Source organism: Balaenoptera acutorostrata, chromosome 7, assembly GCF_949987535.1.
Source record: "Balaenoptera acutorostrata chromosome 7, mBalAcu1.1, whole genome shotgun sequence".
NCBI classification, from domain to species: domain Eukaryota; kingdom Metazoa; phylum Chordata; class Mammalia; order Artiodactyla; family Balaenopteridae; genus Balaenoptera; species Balaenoptera acutorostrata.
In genome coordinates this window covers 56,447,903-56,469,061 of record NC_080070.1, presented here as the reverse complement: position 1 = coordinate 56,469,061, position 21,159 = coordinate 56,447,903, and the positions used below count along the sequence as shown (strand labels likewise).

The following is a 21,159-nucleotide window of genomic DNA, read 5'->3' as shown; positions in this document are numbered from 1 at the left end:
AAAACACAGGCATTAACAAGATGCATTCTATTTTTTAACTTCCCATACCCTCAGAGAAGGTATAACTATTATCTTCAACATGAAAATGATGAAAAACCTATGTGAATGAGTACATATAAAGTCAGAAATAACAAGCTAATTACTGTAATTTAATATATGAATCATGCAATGTAAGGAAGAGAACATTGGACAAATAATCAAAATGCTCTTTGACAAGTTCTTAATCTCAGTGATTCTGACCTTTATATAAAATGTGGCAGCTGAAATGGATGACTGCTTTAGGATGCTAATCCTGGAATGAGCCTGGCTATAGCAGAATCACTTAAAGAAGTGGTTTTCTAACTACATCAACATGTAATATTGATTACATATTACATTTTATAATATTACATATTGATCGTAATATTGTACTGTATTATAATCATGTAAATGTTATTTACAGCTGAACCATTAAGTTTTATATGACTACTTTCTTCCCCTGCACAATAATTGTTTTTCCTCGTGTTAGTAACTATCTAGTTCTTTTGTTGGTTGGTTTGCTTGCCTTTGTTGAATTTTCTTTGTGGTTATCACTAATTCAACACCAAATTCTTCTTCCATCTTGTAAATCTGCTCAAACACATTTGGTATTCTGTCTAACCCGTTCATCTTCTTAGAAATCTCTCCTGGAGACTTCTGACCTGCGCCAATCAGACTGATTGGTTACCCTTTCAGCTCGATGCACAGCTGTTATCCTGGGATTCTTTTCATCATTGTCTTGAGGTTCTCCATCTCTCTTTTGTGGTAGCCTCTACTACCTGGTTTCCTTTTCTTTTCTGCTTTGGTTTATTCCCTGAGTTATAGCGCAGTACATCTTCAAGTAGCTTCCTGAGAAAGGATGCAAGGTATGCAAACTTTTCGACTCCTTGAACACCTGAAAATAATTATCCTACTCTCACACTTCATTGATAGTTTGTATAGAATTGTAGATGGGAAACAATTTTACATTGGAATTTTCAAGTTGTTGTCCCACTTCCATCTCCATTCCAGTGCTGCTGTTGAAGTTTAACACCACTGTAATTCTTGATCTTTAGTAGTAAACCTGTTTCATTTTGGTAGGATCTTTCTTTGAAATCAGTGTTCTGAAATTTTGCAATAATAAATGTTATCGTTCATCTATTTTCATTAAATGTTCTGGGCATTTAATGGACCCTCTTAATCTTGAAGTTCACATCCTTCACATCTGGAAAAAGTATAGTTTAATGTTTATTGCTTTAATGACTCCCTCCTCTCTATTTTCTCCAGTCATTCAGATGGTTGATACCCTGGACTGGACTCCAAATTTTTTGCTACCTTCTTTCTCATGTTTCAGGTTTGTATTTTATGCTCTATTTTATGGCAAACTTCTCCAACTTTTTCTTCCATCCATTTTTACTGTTGTTTTTAATTTCTGTCACCATATTTTGAATTTCCAAAGCTACTTCATGTTCACTAACTTCTCCTTTTTAAAAATAACATAGCATTGTGTTTTATAGATGTACTGTTTTCTTTTACCTCTTGGAGAATATTATCGATAATTTTTTTGAAGTTTTCTTTCTTTCTTTCTCTGTCTAATCAATGCAAGCAACTTTGCTTCCTCTGAGTTACTTATTTGCCAACTGGGGTCTTCATTGTAGAATCACCTAGATTCTTTAGGTCTGTTCTCTTGGACTGATCAGATTCTCCACAAAGACACTTACAACTTTCTACCTTGAGGCATGGGTCTGATACCTGTTTTCTGAAGCACCAGGCTCTGTCTCTCATATATATATATATATATTAAAGTTTCACAGATGACTCTGCTGTGGAACCTAGTTTGAAGACCTCTTTGATGATGATCAAAGTTTCTTGCACCCTTAAATATTCCTAGCACTGAGACAATCCAGTACATTTTGGCAAAACCTCAAAAAGCGAAGATGTCAATAGCTATGGGGAAATGGAAACTTATATAACAACACCTATCTCTGCCTTTCAGTTATTCAGAAAGGTATAAAAAGAGGTAAATCACATCATGCACTTTTGGAGGCAAAAATGTAGTAGAGTATCAATCTGTAACCATGTTAAACAACTTCTGAGTGAGAGTAGTTCCTGCTCCATATGACTAATATCTAGACTCAGTGTTGGCGTCATATCTAATTTCTGTGACATTATTCATGCTAACTGCACATCTCATTCACCAATAAGTTTTCACCACAACTTAGGAGGTACGTGCTCTTGCAGTAATAAACCTTGTTTAATGCCCCAGTACAACCTGAACTTGAAATAGGTAGCAAACACTAAGTATTTTAAGTATGAGGAATGATCATAGGGTGAAAGAAAAGCTTGCAAAACTTGGGTAACAGCTGTTGAAACACAATTTCAAGGAGTGCAGCCTAGTAACTGAAAACCAGTAACCTAGAAGCTCAATCTTTCCATGACCATTAAGAGATTAAGGAAAAATAAAATGTAATGGATGAAGCAGAATTTACAAAGGCTACAAAAATCACCAGTGATACTGGCAATGCTTTGTGGAATGAGCTCTCTTTCTTTATTTCACCAACAAACTTGCCCATAACTAATGACACACAGTGCTGGTGAAAAGACCAAACAAGGATAATGGAAATCCAGTGATTCCATGGTTCTTTGAAAAGGCTCAGGTCAGCTCTTTAATCTTAATCCTGTCACTGAATTTAAAGTCTGGAAATCAAAGTTAGCTCAGAGTAGCCTCTGATTTCCACTGAGGCTGGTAGGCCCTGGGCTTCCACTAGCTGGGCTCTCTACAGATTCCCCAGGCTAAAGTGGGAAACGGGGGCGGGGAGGGGGGAAGGAATTCAGAGATCGGGGTTGACACATATACACTATTGATACTATGTATAAAATGGACAACTAATGAGAACACACTGTATAGCACAGGGAACTCTACTTAATGCACTGTGGTGACCTAAATGGGAAGAAAATCCAAAAAAAGGGGATATATATATATATATATATGTATAACTGATTTATTTTGCTGTACAGTAGAAACTAACACAACACTGTAAAGCAACTATACTCCAAAAAAATTAATTTAAAAAATAGATAAATAAATAAAAATAAAGTGGGAAACAGGAGTAAGGATGTACTGTACTGTTGATTGTGAACCCAATCAACCCTAAGAAGAGAACATTAAATGTATAAATGAGACAATTTGAGATGTTTTAATGTTAAAAAAAGAATTATGTATTAATTATAATACTAATGTTTAAAGTTAAATTTGAACATGAACAAGATTAATAAACAAATCTCTTCATCTGTTAAAATTTCTTGCCCAATCTAACCATTAAAAAACTACCTATGTCAATGGATACAGATTTTTAAGAAAAATGAATAGTCAAACAATTTAAAAGAAATCTAAACGGAACAAAAAATCACAACAACAAAAAAGGAGATACATGAAAATATCAACAAATACTGTAAGTACCATATTGACTTTATTATTTATTTTAAAAACAATGTTTTGTCAGATTTCCTACAAGTTCCTACATTTTAAAATTGTACAACATAGATGACCACCATAAAAACCCTCATTATTAATTTCATATTAAAAAGCACCTATAATTCATTAAGGAAAAAAACCAATCCAATAGAAAAATGAACAATATATAAGAACAGGTAACTTGTAATAGCAGAATTACAAATGGTCAAGAGAATTAAAAGATGCTCAATGTCACTAGCAGTTAAGAAAATGCCAACATAAAAAATATTTCATTTTTACTCATCAGAATGGCAAAAATCTAAACGACTGGTTAGTCAATCCTAGGGAGTGTAGAGAAAAACAGTCCTTCTGTAATTTACAACCTTGTGGGCAAAGGTTCCAGTTAAATTCATTAAAACTGACATCACGTCTCTAATTAATAGAGAAAACCCATTAACTAGATACTCAAAAGAAATGAATATAAAGGTTTTATACTAATATCTACTCTAGAATCATTTTTAATAGGAACATTTTGGAAACAACCTCAAGATCCATGAATAAAGAACAGTTGCAAATTACGGTTTATTCATACTATGGAATAATATGCAGTTATTAGAAAGACTGAACTACATAGTCATGTATTGATTTTAAAGGATATCTATGACATATTCTAAGAGGAAAAAAAACTTATACAATTATTTTTATAAAGCAAAAAGAAATAAACACATGTAACACCATACGTGCAAATATATCTCTCCTAGCAAAGGGAAAAGTACAAAAGAAAAAATATGCCACATTGCAAGAAAGGTGCAGATAATGAATGGGACGAAATGGAGACAAATAATTTTACTTCAAATACATTTATAAGTTTAGCCTTCAGATAAACTTTGGTATCTTCTAACTCCCTAACATATGCCAAGACAGAATCTCTTGTTTTAAGCTTGAAATTTTTGGACAATTTCCCAAGATGGTTGCTAGGTCAAATCTTAGAAAAACTTAGTCCTTTTTATACACAGTAATCCAATTTCTGGTAAAAGAAATGAAAAAAAGCAGTAGGAAAAACCATTTTTATCTGTACAAACAAGTGAAAAATATGCACCATGAACTCACCATAACACTGTTTTGGATCATAATAATACTTTATCTTGAAACCAATTGGTACTGCAGTATGGAGCTCCAAGCTAGAGCTACTGGAGATTCCCCTCTACTGAAAACAGTGTTACGACAGGATTCCAGTGGATTTTACTCATTATTGGCAAATGTTTCTCCATGAAGAAAAAGCAGGATAAGGTCTAAATAATAATACCCCAGTGAAAATATTTAATGTCAAAGCATGGCTTCCAATGTCAAAGCATAGCAATGACTATGGTTCACTTCAATATTACTTCTGTTTACACAATTTTTTAAAGTTATAGTAGAGAGATTAGATTTTCGCTCAAAAAATGCACATGAAGAATGCTAACCCTTGACTTAAAAAGATCTTTTCCTACCTTCACATTATCTGGATGCAGCCCCCCAGGGTGCTTGTCCATGTACTGACATAAATCAGTATGCTAGAAGAAAAAGGGGAAAATGTATTAACATCCCTCTGGCTATAACACAATGAATCAATATTTTTTTACTTCAAAGTCATCATTACTTTCTGAACAAAGCAAATATAAGACAAGTGGGTGGACTTTTTAGTGTATGCAGTTGCATGCTCCTCCGCCCCCTGTTTTAACCACAATCGAATCATTATCTTTACCTCTAGGCTCTGTCTTACATTAAACATATCTGTGTATTAGAAGGAATTCATGTCCACAATTTTTTACTTTGTTAAATGCCTAATTTTCTCCTCACTGAACATACATCTCTTAACTGGAAAAAAAAAAAAACCAAAACCCTACCTAAAAATATATGCCTTAACTTAAAAAAACTAAAGCATATACACACACACAATTAACCAATCCAATTACAATTTCAATTATCTTGTATTTTCCAAGTGGAAATGCAGGTTATGATTATTTATGTTATATGAGATGAAAATACTACAAACAGATCATTCCAGTAAAATTAATCATTGGATTTATTTTGAGTTTTTCATAACTATATTCATTAAAAAATAATTTTCAGATTCTCAGAACTCTTGAATATATTTGAGAAAATATTTATGTTATAAAACTTTATAAAGATTTACTTTATAAATCAATACAAATACTTTCAAAATTATAAATTAAGACAAATACATCCAGATATAACTTAAAAGGAATATTCCTAGATAGCAACTGATGCTGTTATTCCTTCAAATATCCCAAGCTCAATTTGCACACAATTATATATTTTCTTTTTAATGCTTTTTCTGTTTATATTATGAGTTACATAAAACTTGGAAAAAAACATGTAGAGTTGCTATATAAATTTTTCTAATCTTATTGGAGGATACTGTAAGATTTGCGACATTGAAACATTTAATCATTCTGTAAAAGCCAGTGATCATGATTATTCGTGCCCCATTATCAGGCTTCAATTATTCAGGAATCATAAGTTTTTGATACCTTCAAGAACCTGTACCATGGCTATAGCCATGATGACAACAGTTCAGATTCCTTTACTGAGTTTTTATTGCATGCCAGGTGGTAACTCCCAAGGATACAGAGCAGAATTTAGCATTCATTCATTATTCATCATATATTTCTTGAGCACTTATTATCTTCCAGGCACTACACTAATCACTAAGGGCATAGAATTCAATGAAATAGATGCTGGTGGAAAAAACCAGGCATGTCAGTAATTACAGTAGAGTATGTTGTATATTAAGAACAGTACTGGATAATGTTTGAGGACATAGCAGGGGGGAACTTATTGTGGTCTAAAGATTTCAGAAAGGCCTCTGGAAAGCATTACTTCTAAGTAAGACTTGAATAGAGAATGAAAAAGGTCAGCCAGTGGAAGAACAAAGGGAAAGAAGATGGAACAGAAGAAATGCTCTTAGATATATTTTGAGACAATATTGCCTTTATCTTGCACCACACCCAAGGTGTTTAGCTTCCAAATGAAAGTCAAGTTCCATGAGGACAGAAACTATATTTGATTTGGAAATTATTGTCTCTCTGGTCCAGGCAATGACAGAGAAGAAGAACTAAATAAATACAGGTGGAAACAGTTTTACATATAGTATAGCTCATTTAAAATGAGCCTAAAATATAATTATAATGGGTTTCATGGAGTTTTTCCTGACTCTATAAAAGTTTTATTTCATTCATTTAATTAATTGAGGAGTGACTTCTGGATCCCAAACTGCCACTTTGTAACTCCATACAATTAACCTCTCTGTCCTTTCAACTAAGGCTAACACCTTCCCTAGAGATTTCTGAAGAACATATAAAATAGTACATGAAGCACTGACATATATACACTACCAAATATAAAATGGATTGCTAGTGGGAAGCTCCTGCATAGCACAGGGAGATCAGATAGATGCTTTGTGATGACCTAGAGGGGTGGGATAGGGAGGGTGGGAGGGAGGCTCAAGACGGAGGGGATATGGGGATATATGTATACATATAGCTGATTCACTTTGTTGTACAGCAGAAACTAACACAACATTGTAAAGCAATTATACTCCATAGATATTAAATAAATAAATAAAAATAAATAAAATAGTACATGAGAAAGCAGTTTTTAATCTATAACATGATACACAAAATAAGGTAGTATTTAAGATACTGCCCATTATACAATAAGACCCATGAGGGGAAGGACTGTAATTTGCTCATTGCTTCACACACAACAAATAAAGTGGTAAATAGAAAGTACATCCAATCATAACAGTAATATATAGCCACATGTTAAAATTCCTATTAAAAATATAAATTTTCAGTTTACAAAACAAAATCAAACTCACACGAGCTAAATATACACAACAAAAAATAACAGAAAACCTGAAAATAAAGAAATAATACATCATATTATATATTACACATTTATGTTATTTATGTTTTAGGATATTTATACTGGTAAATATCAATAAAAAAGCAAAAAATCAGCATATCAATGTAAATATTAGACATATTAGAATTCAAGGAAAAAGTACTAAACATTTACGTACCTGGCAACATGGCATATCACTATAAAGCAAATATTGATCAAAATAAAAGAAGAAACTGAAAATTTCAAAAAATCTTGAAGCGTTTAGCTTACCTCTTTCAAAAACCAACAAATGGAATTGACAAAAAAATAAGAATTCTATAAAGGATATGAGTAACACAGTTAAAAAGCATGTTTAATTTTGTGCCCAATAAATTTACGCTACACATGCTTAAAGAAGTGGAATGGTGTTGGGGACAAAACTTTCACCGTATTTTATACTTGACATATACGTATTAAATGCCAATTGTGCATAAATAAATAAGAAAAGTCTCTGCTCGCATAGAGCTTACATTCTGTGGATTTTTACATACTTGTGCATTATTGTAATTTTTTTCCAAGATTAAAGTATTCAAGCTCTTTGTTTAAAAGTAAACAAACAAATAAAAAACCCCACTAAACTATGAGGAAGGAAACATATCAGAAATGGGGAAAAAAGCTCCTGATCCTCATGGTACACATTACATCCTTCCGTGTATACATGCATGCCCAATGACAGTGTAACATGAATTAAAGGAAGGAGGCCTCTCCAGAAACGAGATTTTGGGAAATTTAATAAAGATTTTTCCAAACCTTTTAAATTTTAAGATTCATATTTTCTTAGCTGTATAGCATGAAAATGTGTGTATGCATACACACATGGTTATCACTAGCTGTGTAGCCTTAGACAGGTTACATAACCTCTGTGTATCAGTATCTTCATCTATGTAATGAAGATAATCCTAGTATACCTACCTCATATGGATATTGTGAAAATTAATAAGTAAATATCCAATATGGTTTTACTACACTGCCCAGCACGTGGTAGATGCTACATGTGATGATGATGATGATGATGATGATGATGATGATGATGATGATGATGATGATGGTGGTGGTGGTGGTGATGATTTTCTGTAGTGTGTTTAGAGTAGGAAGGGATATTTGGGAGGACTGCAATTAAAAATGGAATGATAAAGACCATCAGAAAACTGGAACTCTTAGAAGTAACATTTCATCCTTATATATGTGTTCTTCCTGTCTACATGCCCAGACATTCTCATTCAAACTCCACAGCTCTCTGTACACAACCTCTGAGACTACTTCCGGCAAATACACTATTAACCTCAGATTGCTCTGGGTAATTAGGGGCAAGAATCTGGAGAATCCCAAATGGAAGAAGAGACAAGAGGTAGTACACGGTCTTATTTTTATACCCTAGCAAACTTCTGTTCTACCTGCATTAAAAACTGTTTCTTTTCCCTCTCTCTTGTTTAATACACAGTACTATGCCTGGAACTGCATTAGATGTGCCTAAATTACAAATTTCATCACATCTCTTCTTTCTAACTTCTCTCCTTAGTTCAACTCATTGGCTTATGTGACCCTTATGATGTGCACTGGTCCCGAAATACAGAACTAAACTTAACAATAATGCTGGGAGGTACTTCTCTGTCATTCCATTTTTTAAAGTCATGCTACACATACAAGTTCTGAACAGAAGGGCCCCTATGGCACATGACCAACAGATCACTACCCACTGATGAGACACAGATAACCTCGGGTCCGTCTGGCTTGGTCTCTGACTATTTCTTGTTCTAACACTAAAAGGAGTATCTTTACACTAGGTGCCTGGTAACTATAGATCAAACCCAGTCACTCTTCCCCCTCCAATCTCTATCCTGGCTCTTGGCTAACATCGATTCTTGCCCTCACTACATTACGCCTCACTTCATCTTCCTACACCTCCCTCTTATTCACTCTATCACTGCTGCTGTTCTTCAGGGGAAGGCTTTCAGAAACACTTGTGTCTGACAGGTTTATACCTGAATCCCTAAGAATACTTCATCAGTCTTCCGTGGAGTGTGTGGTTTTATTTATTTATTTATTTATTTTTGGGTGTGTTGGGTCTTCGTTTCTGTGCACGGGCTTTCTCTAGTTGCGGCAAGTGGGGGCCACTCTTCATCGCTGTGCGCAGGCCTCTCACTGTCGCGGCCTCTCTTGTTGCGGAGCACAAGCTCCAGACGCGCAGGCTCAGTAGTTGTGGCTCACAGGCCCATTTGCTCCGCGGCATGTGGGATCTTCCCAGACCAGGGCTCGAACCCGTGTCCCCTGCATTGGCAGGCAGACTCTCAACCACTGCGCCACCAGGGAAGCCCCGAGTGTGTGGTTTTAAATGAAGCTCTCAAGTGTGGCTAGATTTGCAGACCAAGAAGAGGAGTGACAGTAAAAAGGAGCTGTTAAGGTTCAGTCCCCACACTTGCATACATTTCTTGTAAAATCAAGTTCCTCCTTCCTCACTGTTGATTGCCCATCAAGTAGCATTTATTTGAGAATTTACATAGGTGCAGGAGTGTTTCAAGGGGAAGGAATCTGAAGAACGTATCTGAAACCATAACACCCTAAACATAAACATTCTCTGTAAAGGAGCCCCATTTACAGTTTAGGTTTCTCCATGTTGATTTCATTACTCTGTGGCTGGATCAATTTAGAAGGCAGGAGAGAGATCTCTCTTCGTAAAAAGGCAGGATACAGAAAGACCACAAAATATCGAAAAGACTTTTTACTCATAAGCACTTTCACACAGTAGAATCTCAGTTTATTTCAATCATATGTAGACCTGAGAACTGCATGACTAACAGTACACAGCCATGAGTCTTAAAGAGAAAGACATAAAAGGAAATTACAAAGATAAATTACAGATATGATGACAATTTCAAAACAGGCCTGAGTGGAGAACAGCCCTTCAAAAGAGTACCAGGAAAGAAAGTCCAGCCAAAGAAAAAGATGAGAAACTAGCTGGACCGTGACATTCACCTTTTCATATCTTCCACTCTCCATTCCTTACTCTTTTTGAAACTGACTTTGGGTGAGGGAAAAGAAGCAATATACTGCCACTGAAAGCCACTGGTAAAAAGGGTCTCTGAAGACCACAGAGTCAGAAAAGCTCTTGGACATGAAAGTTTACCCAAATTCCAGGGCAGAAACAAGTATAAGTCAATTATTAAGTAGGCTTCATCATTTAGTATGTGCTTATGTTTCTTTTCAATCAATATATTATCCATGAAGTGAGGTTTTCCAATTTTTGGCCCTTCAAGTGATCAGACCTCTTACTCAAGAGATATCAAGTTCCTCAGAGAAATTATGCTTTTGTATTAGCACTGGTCTTCAGACTGGACTTTTCTCATTAAGCAGGAATCTAAATAGAGCCCCTTCCCTAAAACATGCATTTTTTCCACTCTCTTATGTTAAGCATGGTGTCTACAATATTTGTCAGCTAATTTTGATGTTTTTCAGAAGCACTGACAAAATATGACATTGAAAATAGCACAGCCCTAATTTCCAGCATCTAGGTTAAAAATAAGGATGTCTTTCCATGGGGATAACCAACAGAAATCCTCATTTTGAAGTTATGTTACACACAGCCTCCACATTCTTTACTTCTTTTCATTTAGTTTTCCATTTTGACAGCGAGAGAAGAGTCAGTATATTCAGGCTTAGTGTAATTTTTAAAACATTAAAAACAAAACTGCGGGCTTCCCTGGTGGCGCAGTGGTTGGGAGTCTGCCTGCCAATGCAGGGGACACGGGTTCGAGCCCTGGTCTGGGAGGATCCCACATGCCGCGGAGCGATTAGGCCCGTGAGCCACAATTGCTGAGCCTGCGCGTCTGGAGCCTGTGCCCCGCGACGGGAGGGGCCGCGATAGTGAGAGGCCCGCGCACCGCGATGAAGAGTGGCCCCCGCTTGAAGAGTGGCCCCCGCTTGCCGCAACTAGAGAAAGCCCTCGCACGAACCGAAGACCCAGCACAGCCAAAAATAAATAATAAATTAAATAAATTAAAAAAACAAACAAACAAAAAACAAAACTGCTTCGCAAGAATAAGAATATGGAAAGACTCCAGAAGATAATAAAACTAATTCTGAATTTCTTTCTTCTTAAGGAATAGGCTTATTTTATATGTTTAAATACCAAGGCTCAGCTATAATTTTATTTTGAAATTAATGAAAAGACTTACAAAACAAAAAACATTAAGTGAAAACACGTGATTTAAAAGAAAAAGATGGGATATGTTAAGAACTAGTTGATAACATGTACAACTTGAAAGCATAAAAATACAGAGCCCTCCTTTTCTGGACTGATTTTGATTGTTTAAGGAGCTCCCTGGTCCTCATCTCAGTTTGATTACACTCCAATCTCTTCCTTATAATGAGTAAGTGACCCATTATAAAAAACCTTTAAATAGTACTCTGACTGGTAAGAGAGCAAATCAAGAAATCTGCAAATATCTAAAGGACAAGAGCAATTATTTCCACTCTTCAGTGGTACCACATGGGGTCCCAAAATTAATGGCAACGATGGTAACTTTCGTGTCTCCAAGGCAGCAAGTGTGGCAGATGCTTACTTGTGATGCTTAATCTACTACTGGCTAATGTCACCTTTATTACCACTGTCCCATGTCTGGGACACACCACATGACTCTAACTAAAACCACACTTTAAGAATAGTTGCACATTTTGGTAGAACTCACTATTTTTAATAGTGAGTTTTAGTTTTTAATCTGTTTCACCTGTAGCTTTTAGTTTTTAATCTGTTTCACCTGTAGCTCATTAAAGTTGTGTGATTCACTGGGGAATAGCTGCTGCTAGAGGCAACTGAAGAAAACTTATAGAAGTTGAGCCCTCCTTTCTTCTACAGCAGTCAATGCCATTTCCTCTGGCTATAGTCTCTGTTTTAATCAGCCTGCATTGCTGTAAGAATTATTACATCAAATTACTGAGCAGTTAGTTTCAAACTGCTCTTATACGAAGTCCACAGGCTTAAACCGACTTTGCATTTTTTTCCATTAAGCTTTATAGTACTCATTTATTTATTCCCAAATCATAATTAATAAAATTTTAATGTTGTGAGTTCCAATACATAAGCACTGTTCATGAGTGAGAAAAAATGAAAAGAAATATTAATCAACTTCCCCTTTAAAACAAAATCATAGCCGTTCAAGATGCTTTATAGAGAAGGTTTGTACCCTCTATATACCACAGGGACCCACTTCTAAAACAGTGGTTAAAAAATAATTTATTTTAAAGTTTGTAAGTATTCTATTAAATGTTATTTAGGCTTTTTGCAAATGCATTGAAATCCCTTATCTTTAATGACAAAAACAAGACATTCATGAACAAGTACAAAAGTACTATCTCTTCCCTCAGAAGTAAAAATTCTAATTACGATTACTGGGCCTTAAGTTGCATCATAGGACGTGGTATGACAATATAGAAAATATGGTCTTCCAATCTGTTCCATATACCCAAAACTGTGTTCTTAAATGGAATATTCTCAAATATTCCACTGTTCTTGTAAAGACTATTTTGATTGTTTACATATTCCAAAGCCTGTTTCTAGGTTATTTTATTTTCACCTGTTTTTACGCCACTTAGGAAATGTTTGAAATTCTGCCAGTAAACCACACACATATTTCCTGGGGAGGGCAAGGGTAGTTAACATACACAATAGTTAATACTATATAAAAATCCTCTCATAGTAATCACACTGCCTTGGCTTATTCCTAATTAAATTAGTCATTTCTTTTTTATCATATAATGTATTTTTCTCCTTTTGGGACATAACAAACCTAACTGTGACTTAGTGATCCCATAATTCTGCCTAATTGGTTTCAGCTGTCATTTCTGAATCCAAAATGCATGGGCAGCCTGGGGCTGGTGACTGGAACAGGAAGCATTTCCAACCACATTCCCAGCGTGTAAAACGAGCAACCTGGAAGATCTTTTCCATTAAAACAAAAAACTTACTATTTGGCTTCTGGCAATGACACTACGGGTAGAGAGATTGTATATGTCTACCCAGGCGGTAAGACTGTCGTGAGACATTTTTCTCAGATAAAGAGAATGCAGACATTTATCTTCCAGTAGTTCAAGTGTCTGAAGTAGTTTCAATATTGTAGGGGTTAATTCATAAACCAAACACATAGCTATATCCATATATCTATCTATGTCCATATCACTTCATAATACTTATAGGGGGGTATAAATGATAGTCCTTTTTTAAATTAAATAAATTCAAAGTATAGATTTGGGAAGTTTCAAAAATGGTGGGAATCTTCTAGAAGAAGAACACTATGGTTCTACAGAACCAAATGCTATTACTGCATTAGAAGACTGTATAAACATGCTCTCTTGAAACAGTGAAGGAAAGACTACTCAGCATGGTTTATATGCCCTCTGGCACACCATTCACAAGCCTAAAACATATAATAAACTTTAACAGAGTCAAATAGATACTTTAAAAAGATTTTCATGCTATTTTGAAGCCACATTTAAAAGGAAAAATAAAAGGCCAATGGGTATAAAGAATGGAAAGCTCTGATCATCCAACATCCTCAAGAATTTGAAAAAAAAAAAAAAAAGGTTAACAAAGTGGGCCACAAAAAATTTTTTGGAGTCAAAGTATGAGATGGAAAAAAAAAAAAAAAAGGAACTGGAATAGTTCTCAGGAATATATTAACTCTGAAAACACCTTCTGGAGCTGCCCTGCTGGAAATATGAGAGATCCTGAAATTATAAGGTAAAAGTACCATGAGTGAAAAGATTAGAAACAGAGAATTAAAGTGGAAGAGAAGAGAGAGGGAGGAGAAAGAGAGGGAGAGAAGACAGAGGAATCAAAGGTGGCCATCCTGGAATAACTTTTTCTGGCTACAAAGTAGAACAGAGGAGCCTTTTTTATAATCCGGGTTCTAAGGGTAAGAGTAACACCTACATACGGACTGATCATACCAGATGTGTGTTTCAGAAAACTCTATGAAATATACTGTATCAATGAGCTTTAGGTACATTTTTTTTAAAAATTTTTATTGCAGTATAGTTGATTTACAATGTTACATGTTATTCTTCATTTTAAAAATAGTAATTCTGGAACACATAATCACAAGGAAAACATTAAACAATTGTAACTTGTTAACATTGTCACCCTGTCTTTTTTTTTGGCATACCAAGTGATATTCAAAATATATTTTCAAACTCGTAATGGGTAAAGTATTGCAAATGTATGAAGATGGATAAACAGTATTCACTATTCAAGAGCTTACTGATGACCATGGGGGAAATAAGAATGATAACTCAATAACAGTCTCTCTCTTACCTTAAATGAAACATTTATAGCTTTGTTCATATCATTTGACCAAGTAGTGACAACCTTAGGTGGTTTTTTTTCCCCAAGGAAATACAGACAGATGTATTAGAAGGAATGTTATTAAGATTTTACAATGCAAAATACCTTAGAGTTATTAAACATGGTTATGAATATCTGATTATTTATGGAGCAAGAGCTGTGTGCTACAGACTCCAAAATGGGACAAATCAAAATCTCTAGAGCGGGCGAAATAGTTTGAAAGATAAATTTATACTACAAATGTAAAGCTCATTTATAGCTTCAATTAAATCCCTGGCTGGTGGGAATACAAATAATTTAGAATGATAAAGCTTTCAGGGAAAGTCCTGACAAACAGTGAAGTATACGAAATGTATGTTTGTTATATATGATGAAAGAGGCAACTTAAATTGCTATTCCTGTGGCACACCTGAAGCATAAGTACATTATAAGGTAATGTACTTACATTTAGGTAAGATCTATTTTTTTCATTAAGCTAAATTATTTCAATATAGTACATAAAAGGGTAAAGGTAGTTTAGGTTTCCTCAAACTCTGTGAGCAAAAGGATCACACCAACATTATTTTTTTTAATGCAAGTTTTTACCTACAGGGTCTAATGCTCTGAAGCATGAGAAATTGAAAAGTAGTGAAACATATTGTTAAGGATCCACAAAAAATTGTAAAAGTTTTGTTTGAAGTAGTTCTTTTAATAGCAAAGAATAAAAAGACCTCAGATCACAGAGGGGGTTAAAAAAAAAAAACCCATGAATTCTTGTATTCTGAGTACCGCCAAAAGTTAAAATGAAGTAGAAATTCCAAAGTATATATTTTTTTAGGATCTACAGTCAAAAGTCAAATTGCTGACTTACCTGACCTAAAAAAAATTTACCAAAGAGTAAATCATCACTCTTTTTCTTTTCTTTCACTACTTGCTTTTGCTCAATCCATGTACAAAGGAAATGTGCTTAATTCCTTGCCATGCATGAGTATGAAATTAAAGATACCCTGGAAAAAGAACTGCTTTATTTTTCTTTCTCCATCATTAGACACTTGCAAACTTGCCAAGATAATAACTTTCCCAGGAGCTTGACATATTTGCCAGATATAGTTGATATTTTGAATATGAATTCTGAAACTTCAAGAAGTGAAGACCAACATTATTGCTCCTCATGATAAGTTTTAAACTTTTATACCAAAATCTAGTTATATATTCAGTGAATCAGAGCTAAAAATATCTTTTCATTTTCTTGACTTAGTACAATTTGCCATAAAAAGGTTACTGAAAAATATTTCAAGAGAAAGAATAAAGTCTCACCGAGTTTGTCTGGGATGAATTCAGGAAGTGCTTTCCTGATGCTGTGGTTGAAGATACCATTTGAAAGTCAGTCTTATCAAAATTTAATAGAAGTTATTGGAGCTTAAATTTTAAATCAATCACCAAAAAATTCTTAGAAAATCATAGTGGAGAATTTTGGGCAAAACATTTCAATATTTACTTCAAAATAAATTAGTAGGCCTAGCACGTAATTATTATAATCAACATATAAAGTTGGTTGTAATAATTTGTATCAAGAAAAACATAGCAAACACCATTCTTGACATAGAAGGTGACCACATTTGTACTTGACCCTTGATGCTATGTATGATACAAAAGCTTGTCGTAAGCAAGCTGATTTAGTGCCCTCATTGATAAAACATGTAGTTTTTAAATGTTAAAACACCAGATCAGGTGTTTAATAAAATATTTTAAAATAGTCATTATTTAAAGTTGTTTTATTAAGAATTTTAAATTTATCCAAAATTTAAAATGATATCAAAGAAAAGCACGGGATTTTATACCAATGCAAAGGGTGCATGAATTTTAAAATGTGGATAAACTTTGGTACATAACTACATTTATTGATTTGGAACAATGGTAGCATTAACTTCTGTAAGTTTTTAAAAAGGTTAAAAAACAGCATATGTACTACATAAGTATAGTGTACACATAAATAAACATACATATATACACGCATACAACACGCATGTGAGTATGAATCATAAAAGAAGTCTTCAAAAGAAAAACACATGGTAGCATTGGCTTTCTCTAGTGGCTTTCTCTAAGTAATCTGGGATATGTCCATCAAGACAGGCCAAGTTATGCTGCTGTGATAACAAATAACTCTTGTTCACAATTTATTGGCCAAAGCAATCCACAAGGCCATGCCCTAGTTTAATAGGGAAGGGAGGTATAATCTTCCTGCAGGGGTTGGGATCCAAATACCAGAAAACAGTAATACAGTCATCTACATTAAGCAAATTATACTCAATTTTTTTTTTTACTGTACTATAGTAAGAATAATAAATACATATACATATATACTTGCATTGAATTTTATTTTTAAGACTTTTTTTTGATGTGGACCAGTTTTTAAGTCGTTATTGAATTTGTTACAATATTGCTTCTGTTTTATGCTTTTTTTTTTTTTTGGTTTTTTGGCCCTGAGGCATGTGGTATCTTCGCTCCCTGACCAGGGATTGAACCCGCACCCCCTTCATTGGAAGGTGAAGTCTTAACCACCGTACTGCCAGGGAAGTCCCTTGCATTGAACTTTAAAAGAAACTTTTGTCAAGGATTTAATAACTTCAAAAGGATGCTACAGCTTTATGAACTCAATTATTTCTCATCCAAAGTTAACTTTTCTAGAAATTCTTGCTATACCAGGTTATTTTTTTCCCCTCTGAACTCTGAAAATCTTTTGATTTTCTGGTATATGTCTGATATATTTGGACATGTAAATCAGAACCCCACATTTTAACAGTAACTTCCCTAAAAGATAATAAATCACTATTAAATTAAAGGGTTAAATTGCATTTTAAAATTAATCTTGGGCTTCCCTGGTGGTGCAGTGATTAAGAATCCACCTGCCAATGCAGGGGACACAGGTTCGGGCCCTGGTCCTGGAAGATCCCACATGCCTCAGAGCAACTAAGCCCGTGTGCCACAGCTACTGAGCTTGCGCTCTAGAGCCCGCGAGCCACAATTGCTGAAGCCCACATGCCTAGCCTGTGCTCCACAACAAGAGAAGCCACTGCAATGAGAAGCCCACGCACTGCAATGAAGAGTAGCCCCCGCTCACTGCAACTAGAGAAAGCCCGTGCACAGCAACGAAGACCCAATGCAGCCAAAAATAAATAAATAAATAAATTAATTAATTAACTTTAAAAAAATAAAATTAATTAATTAACTTTAAAAAATAAAATAAAATTAATCTTTATGACATTATGCCATAGGTTGGATTCTCCAGATGGAGTTTGGGGTTACAGTATGCTTATTACGTAAAAGGAATGAAATATGTTTATTAGGTGAAAGGAATGAAAAGAAAGCAGGATTGGACAAAGGACGTGAAAATGTGATGCAGGCCAATAAAGCCTTGGCCAACCTAGCACCAGATTTGCCCTGCGTTGGGCAGAAATGGCCAGGTCTTTATACCTCCACCTCACATAGTCACCAGATACAGGATGCCTGTGGAAAGTCATGATCTCATTCAAGATGGGTCCCTGCAGCTGAGCCAGATCCCTATTTGCTGACAGAGATGCATTCTGGTGACCATATAGCTATGCTTTCTGTAGCTAGGCAGCAAGTTCTCCTTTAAAGAGGATATGGACCCCATATCTTTGTGTCTGTTATGCTCTGTAAGGGTGTTTTAATGAAAACCTTGAAAAATGGCTCTACATTTATAGTACACACACACACACACAATCATATCTGGTGCACCCACTTTATGGGAAAAAAATACCAATTTGGCAGAGATTTATAGAGTTCCTACTGTAATTGTAGAGACACACCACATGAGAAATCAGCCCCTGCCCTCAGGAAACTAGCTGCCCATGCATCTTACACAGATGTCACAATGACAGAAAAATAATCAAGTTGCCCTGCTCACCCTTTGCAAGACACCACTCAGTTCACTGTATTTTTACTCGGTAAAATCTGATTAAAAAAAAACAAAAAAACTTTAATCCTTTCTTTTCTTCTTTTCTTCTAATAAATATTCTGTTACTAATCATCCCTCCCCACACCTTTTCTCCCCAGCATTGCTAACTTTCTGTCTTGTTGTTAGAATTAGATACTGTTCCTCAATACATATCCTAAAATCCTAGCTAAAATACTCAACATTTCGGCTTTCCCTGCTGCTTCTAACTTCCCTATCCAAGTAGAAAGGGCAGAGAAGTAGAAAGAGGAAAAAAGGGAAGCAATTCAATCTTCCAAATGTCCCTGATGATGGCTGAAATGAGATTCAAAGCTTTAAAACAAAGATCACATATTCAAGAAAAAAGGAAAAACCCAGAAGAAGGAAAATTCTTACTTAGAAAATAGCTGCCATGACAAATTAGTTTTCAGCTTCTCAATTATGAAATAAAAATGAGGCATGAGCATCTGTTGGGGATTTATAACTGGACTCATATCTGCCAGGGAAAAAGGAGTAAATTACTCACTTGAAATTGGAGGTTAACTTAGAACTATAAAGTTCATATTTTCAAAAGGAAGTTTCTAATCATACACAGCAATCAAAAGCCTAATGAACCTGCAAAATAAGCAACCTATACATTCTTAATAATTATGTTTTAAAATCAGAATGCTTCACCACTTTTTATTCCTTATACATACACTTGCACTGTAAAAAGCTTCTTATTGGCTTTAAAATGCTCTCAAATGTATGAGTGTGTGTTTATACAGCCTATCAACATCCCACAATCATCATAGCAAACTATAAGAAAAAACAAACAAAATGACTAACCGACCAATTAACAATCATAAATATTTTCCATCAAGACAGGACATCCTAATAAAGGCATGCTCACACTTTAGACACTGCTTGTGTGCCTAAAATTTTACTGATGGGATGATAATCTAATAACAGTTCATTCAAATATCTTCACTCCCACTAGCCTTGTCACATCTGATAAACTCTGATAATTGATAAATAGCAAAGATTTATATACTTCACAACCATTAAAGTGAAAAAATTATCTAGTTACACAGTGGTTTACACAATGACAAGCTCAAGCATTTGTTCATGTTTAAACTTATTAAGAATGGACGCAATTCCAAGGTAAAGATGGCAAACTGGACATATGTACCCATCCTGTATTCTCTTGAATCCCCACTCACCAAAATTTTAGAAGCTCCAAAACAGATGGTAGCAAGTTTAGCATACAAAATGCAAACAAACAACAAATGATTATTAAACTGGCAGCAGGGAAAGCCTAGAAGCAGCCTTATTTATATGACAGAACAACCAAAAGGCTCAGGGCTGACACCAGGAAGTGGGAATGAACAGAAGGTCTACATATAGAGGTCTAAAATATGAAAGAGTGGTTGGAAGTCTTTTCAGTAGATATTTAATCCTTATATCCCTTCTTCCCCTCTGCTTACATAGGTAACTGCCTCTACCAAACCCAGAGAGGGTAAAACAGAGAACTGGGAAACCCAACCAGTTAGGAACAGGGATACCATCCTGAAACAGGAGGATTCAGTGGATTTCTACCTCCCACTCTGCTTCCAGAAGATTGTCAACTAGGACCCTATCTTCTAGGTAGGAGTTTAGGAGAATTTTTACCAGGAATCTTACAGCACTGCAGGAAAGATGGATAGTGATATCAAGGGTTTCTCAACAAAATGGCTTAGTCAGTTCCTATAGTGAAATTCATAGTGAACCAGCTACCCAACACACTTGAAGCACCCAATCAGGTTGTTACTGCACCACTTTTAAATTATGGCCAGGCAACTAAGAATCACCAGTTATCACTCCACAGTCTCTAATATTAAAGACAGAGACCAAACAAACTAGAAGAAAAAAAACTCAGTAGAAACAGAGAAAATACTATTAAAAAAGCTTCAAAAAAAGATCATTAATATTTTCAGTGAGTTAAGAAAAGGTATTGCAATCTTGAAACAAGAAAAGGATATTATAAATTGGAATATTCTGGGAACAAAAAGGTCTCTTAGAAATTAATAATATTAAAAATTTTTAATTTCAATAGAATAGGTGAAACACAAAGTTGAGAAAATATCCCTTAATGATGAGCTAAAGGAAAAAGTAATTAGAATATAAGAGAGAAAAGATAAGAAAATTAGAAGAGCAATCCAGGAGGTCCAATATTTACATAATAAAAGATCCAAAAAGAAAAAAAGTGAAGGGAGGAACTCATATAACAAAATAATTTAAGATACTTTCCTGGAACAGAAGGACATATGCACATTAAAAGAGCTTGACCTCATTAGTCACCAGTCACGAGGGAAATACAAAACAAAATGACAAGGAGAAACTATTATACACCCCCTATAACCAAAAAGGCATACAATAACAAGTATTGGAGAGGGTGTGGAAAAATTGGAAACCCCACACACTGCTGGCTACATTGTAAAACGGTGCATGCAATTTGGAACATAGTTTAAG

At 34.9% G+C, this 21,159-nt stretch overlaps 1 protein-coding gene across 4 annotated transcripts in view; it reads right to left on the bottom strand.

Moving 5' to 3' along the window:
* The window catches only part of CDK14 (cyclin dependent kinase 14), a 575,870-nt gene that overhangs the window by 288,730 nt on the left and 265,981 nt on the right, over nt 1-21,159 (bottom strand). For all 4 annotated transcript variants that reach the window (XM_057550063.1, XM_007195799.3, XM_057550065.1 and 1 more), the window contains one exon: nt 4,942-5,004. In XM_057550063.1, coding sequence (XP_057406046.1) covers nt 4,942-5,004 — 63 coding nt within the window. The remainder of the gene's footprint in view (nt 1-4,941; nt 5,005-21,159) is intronic.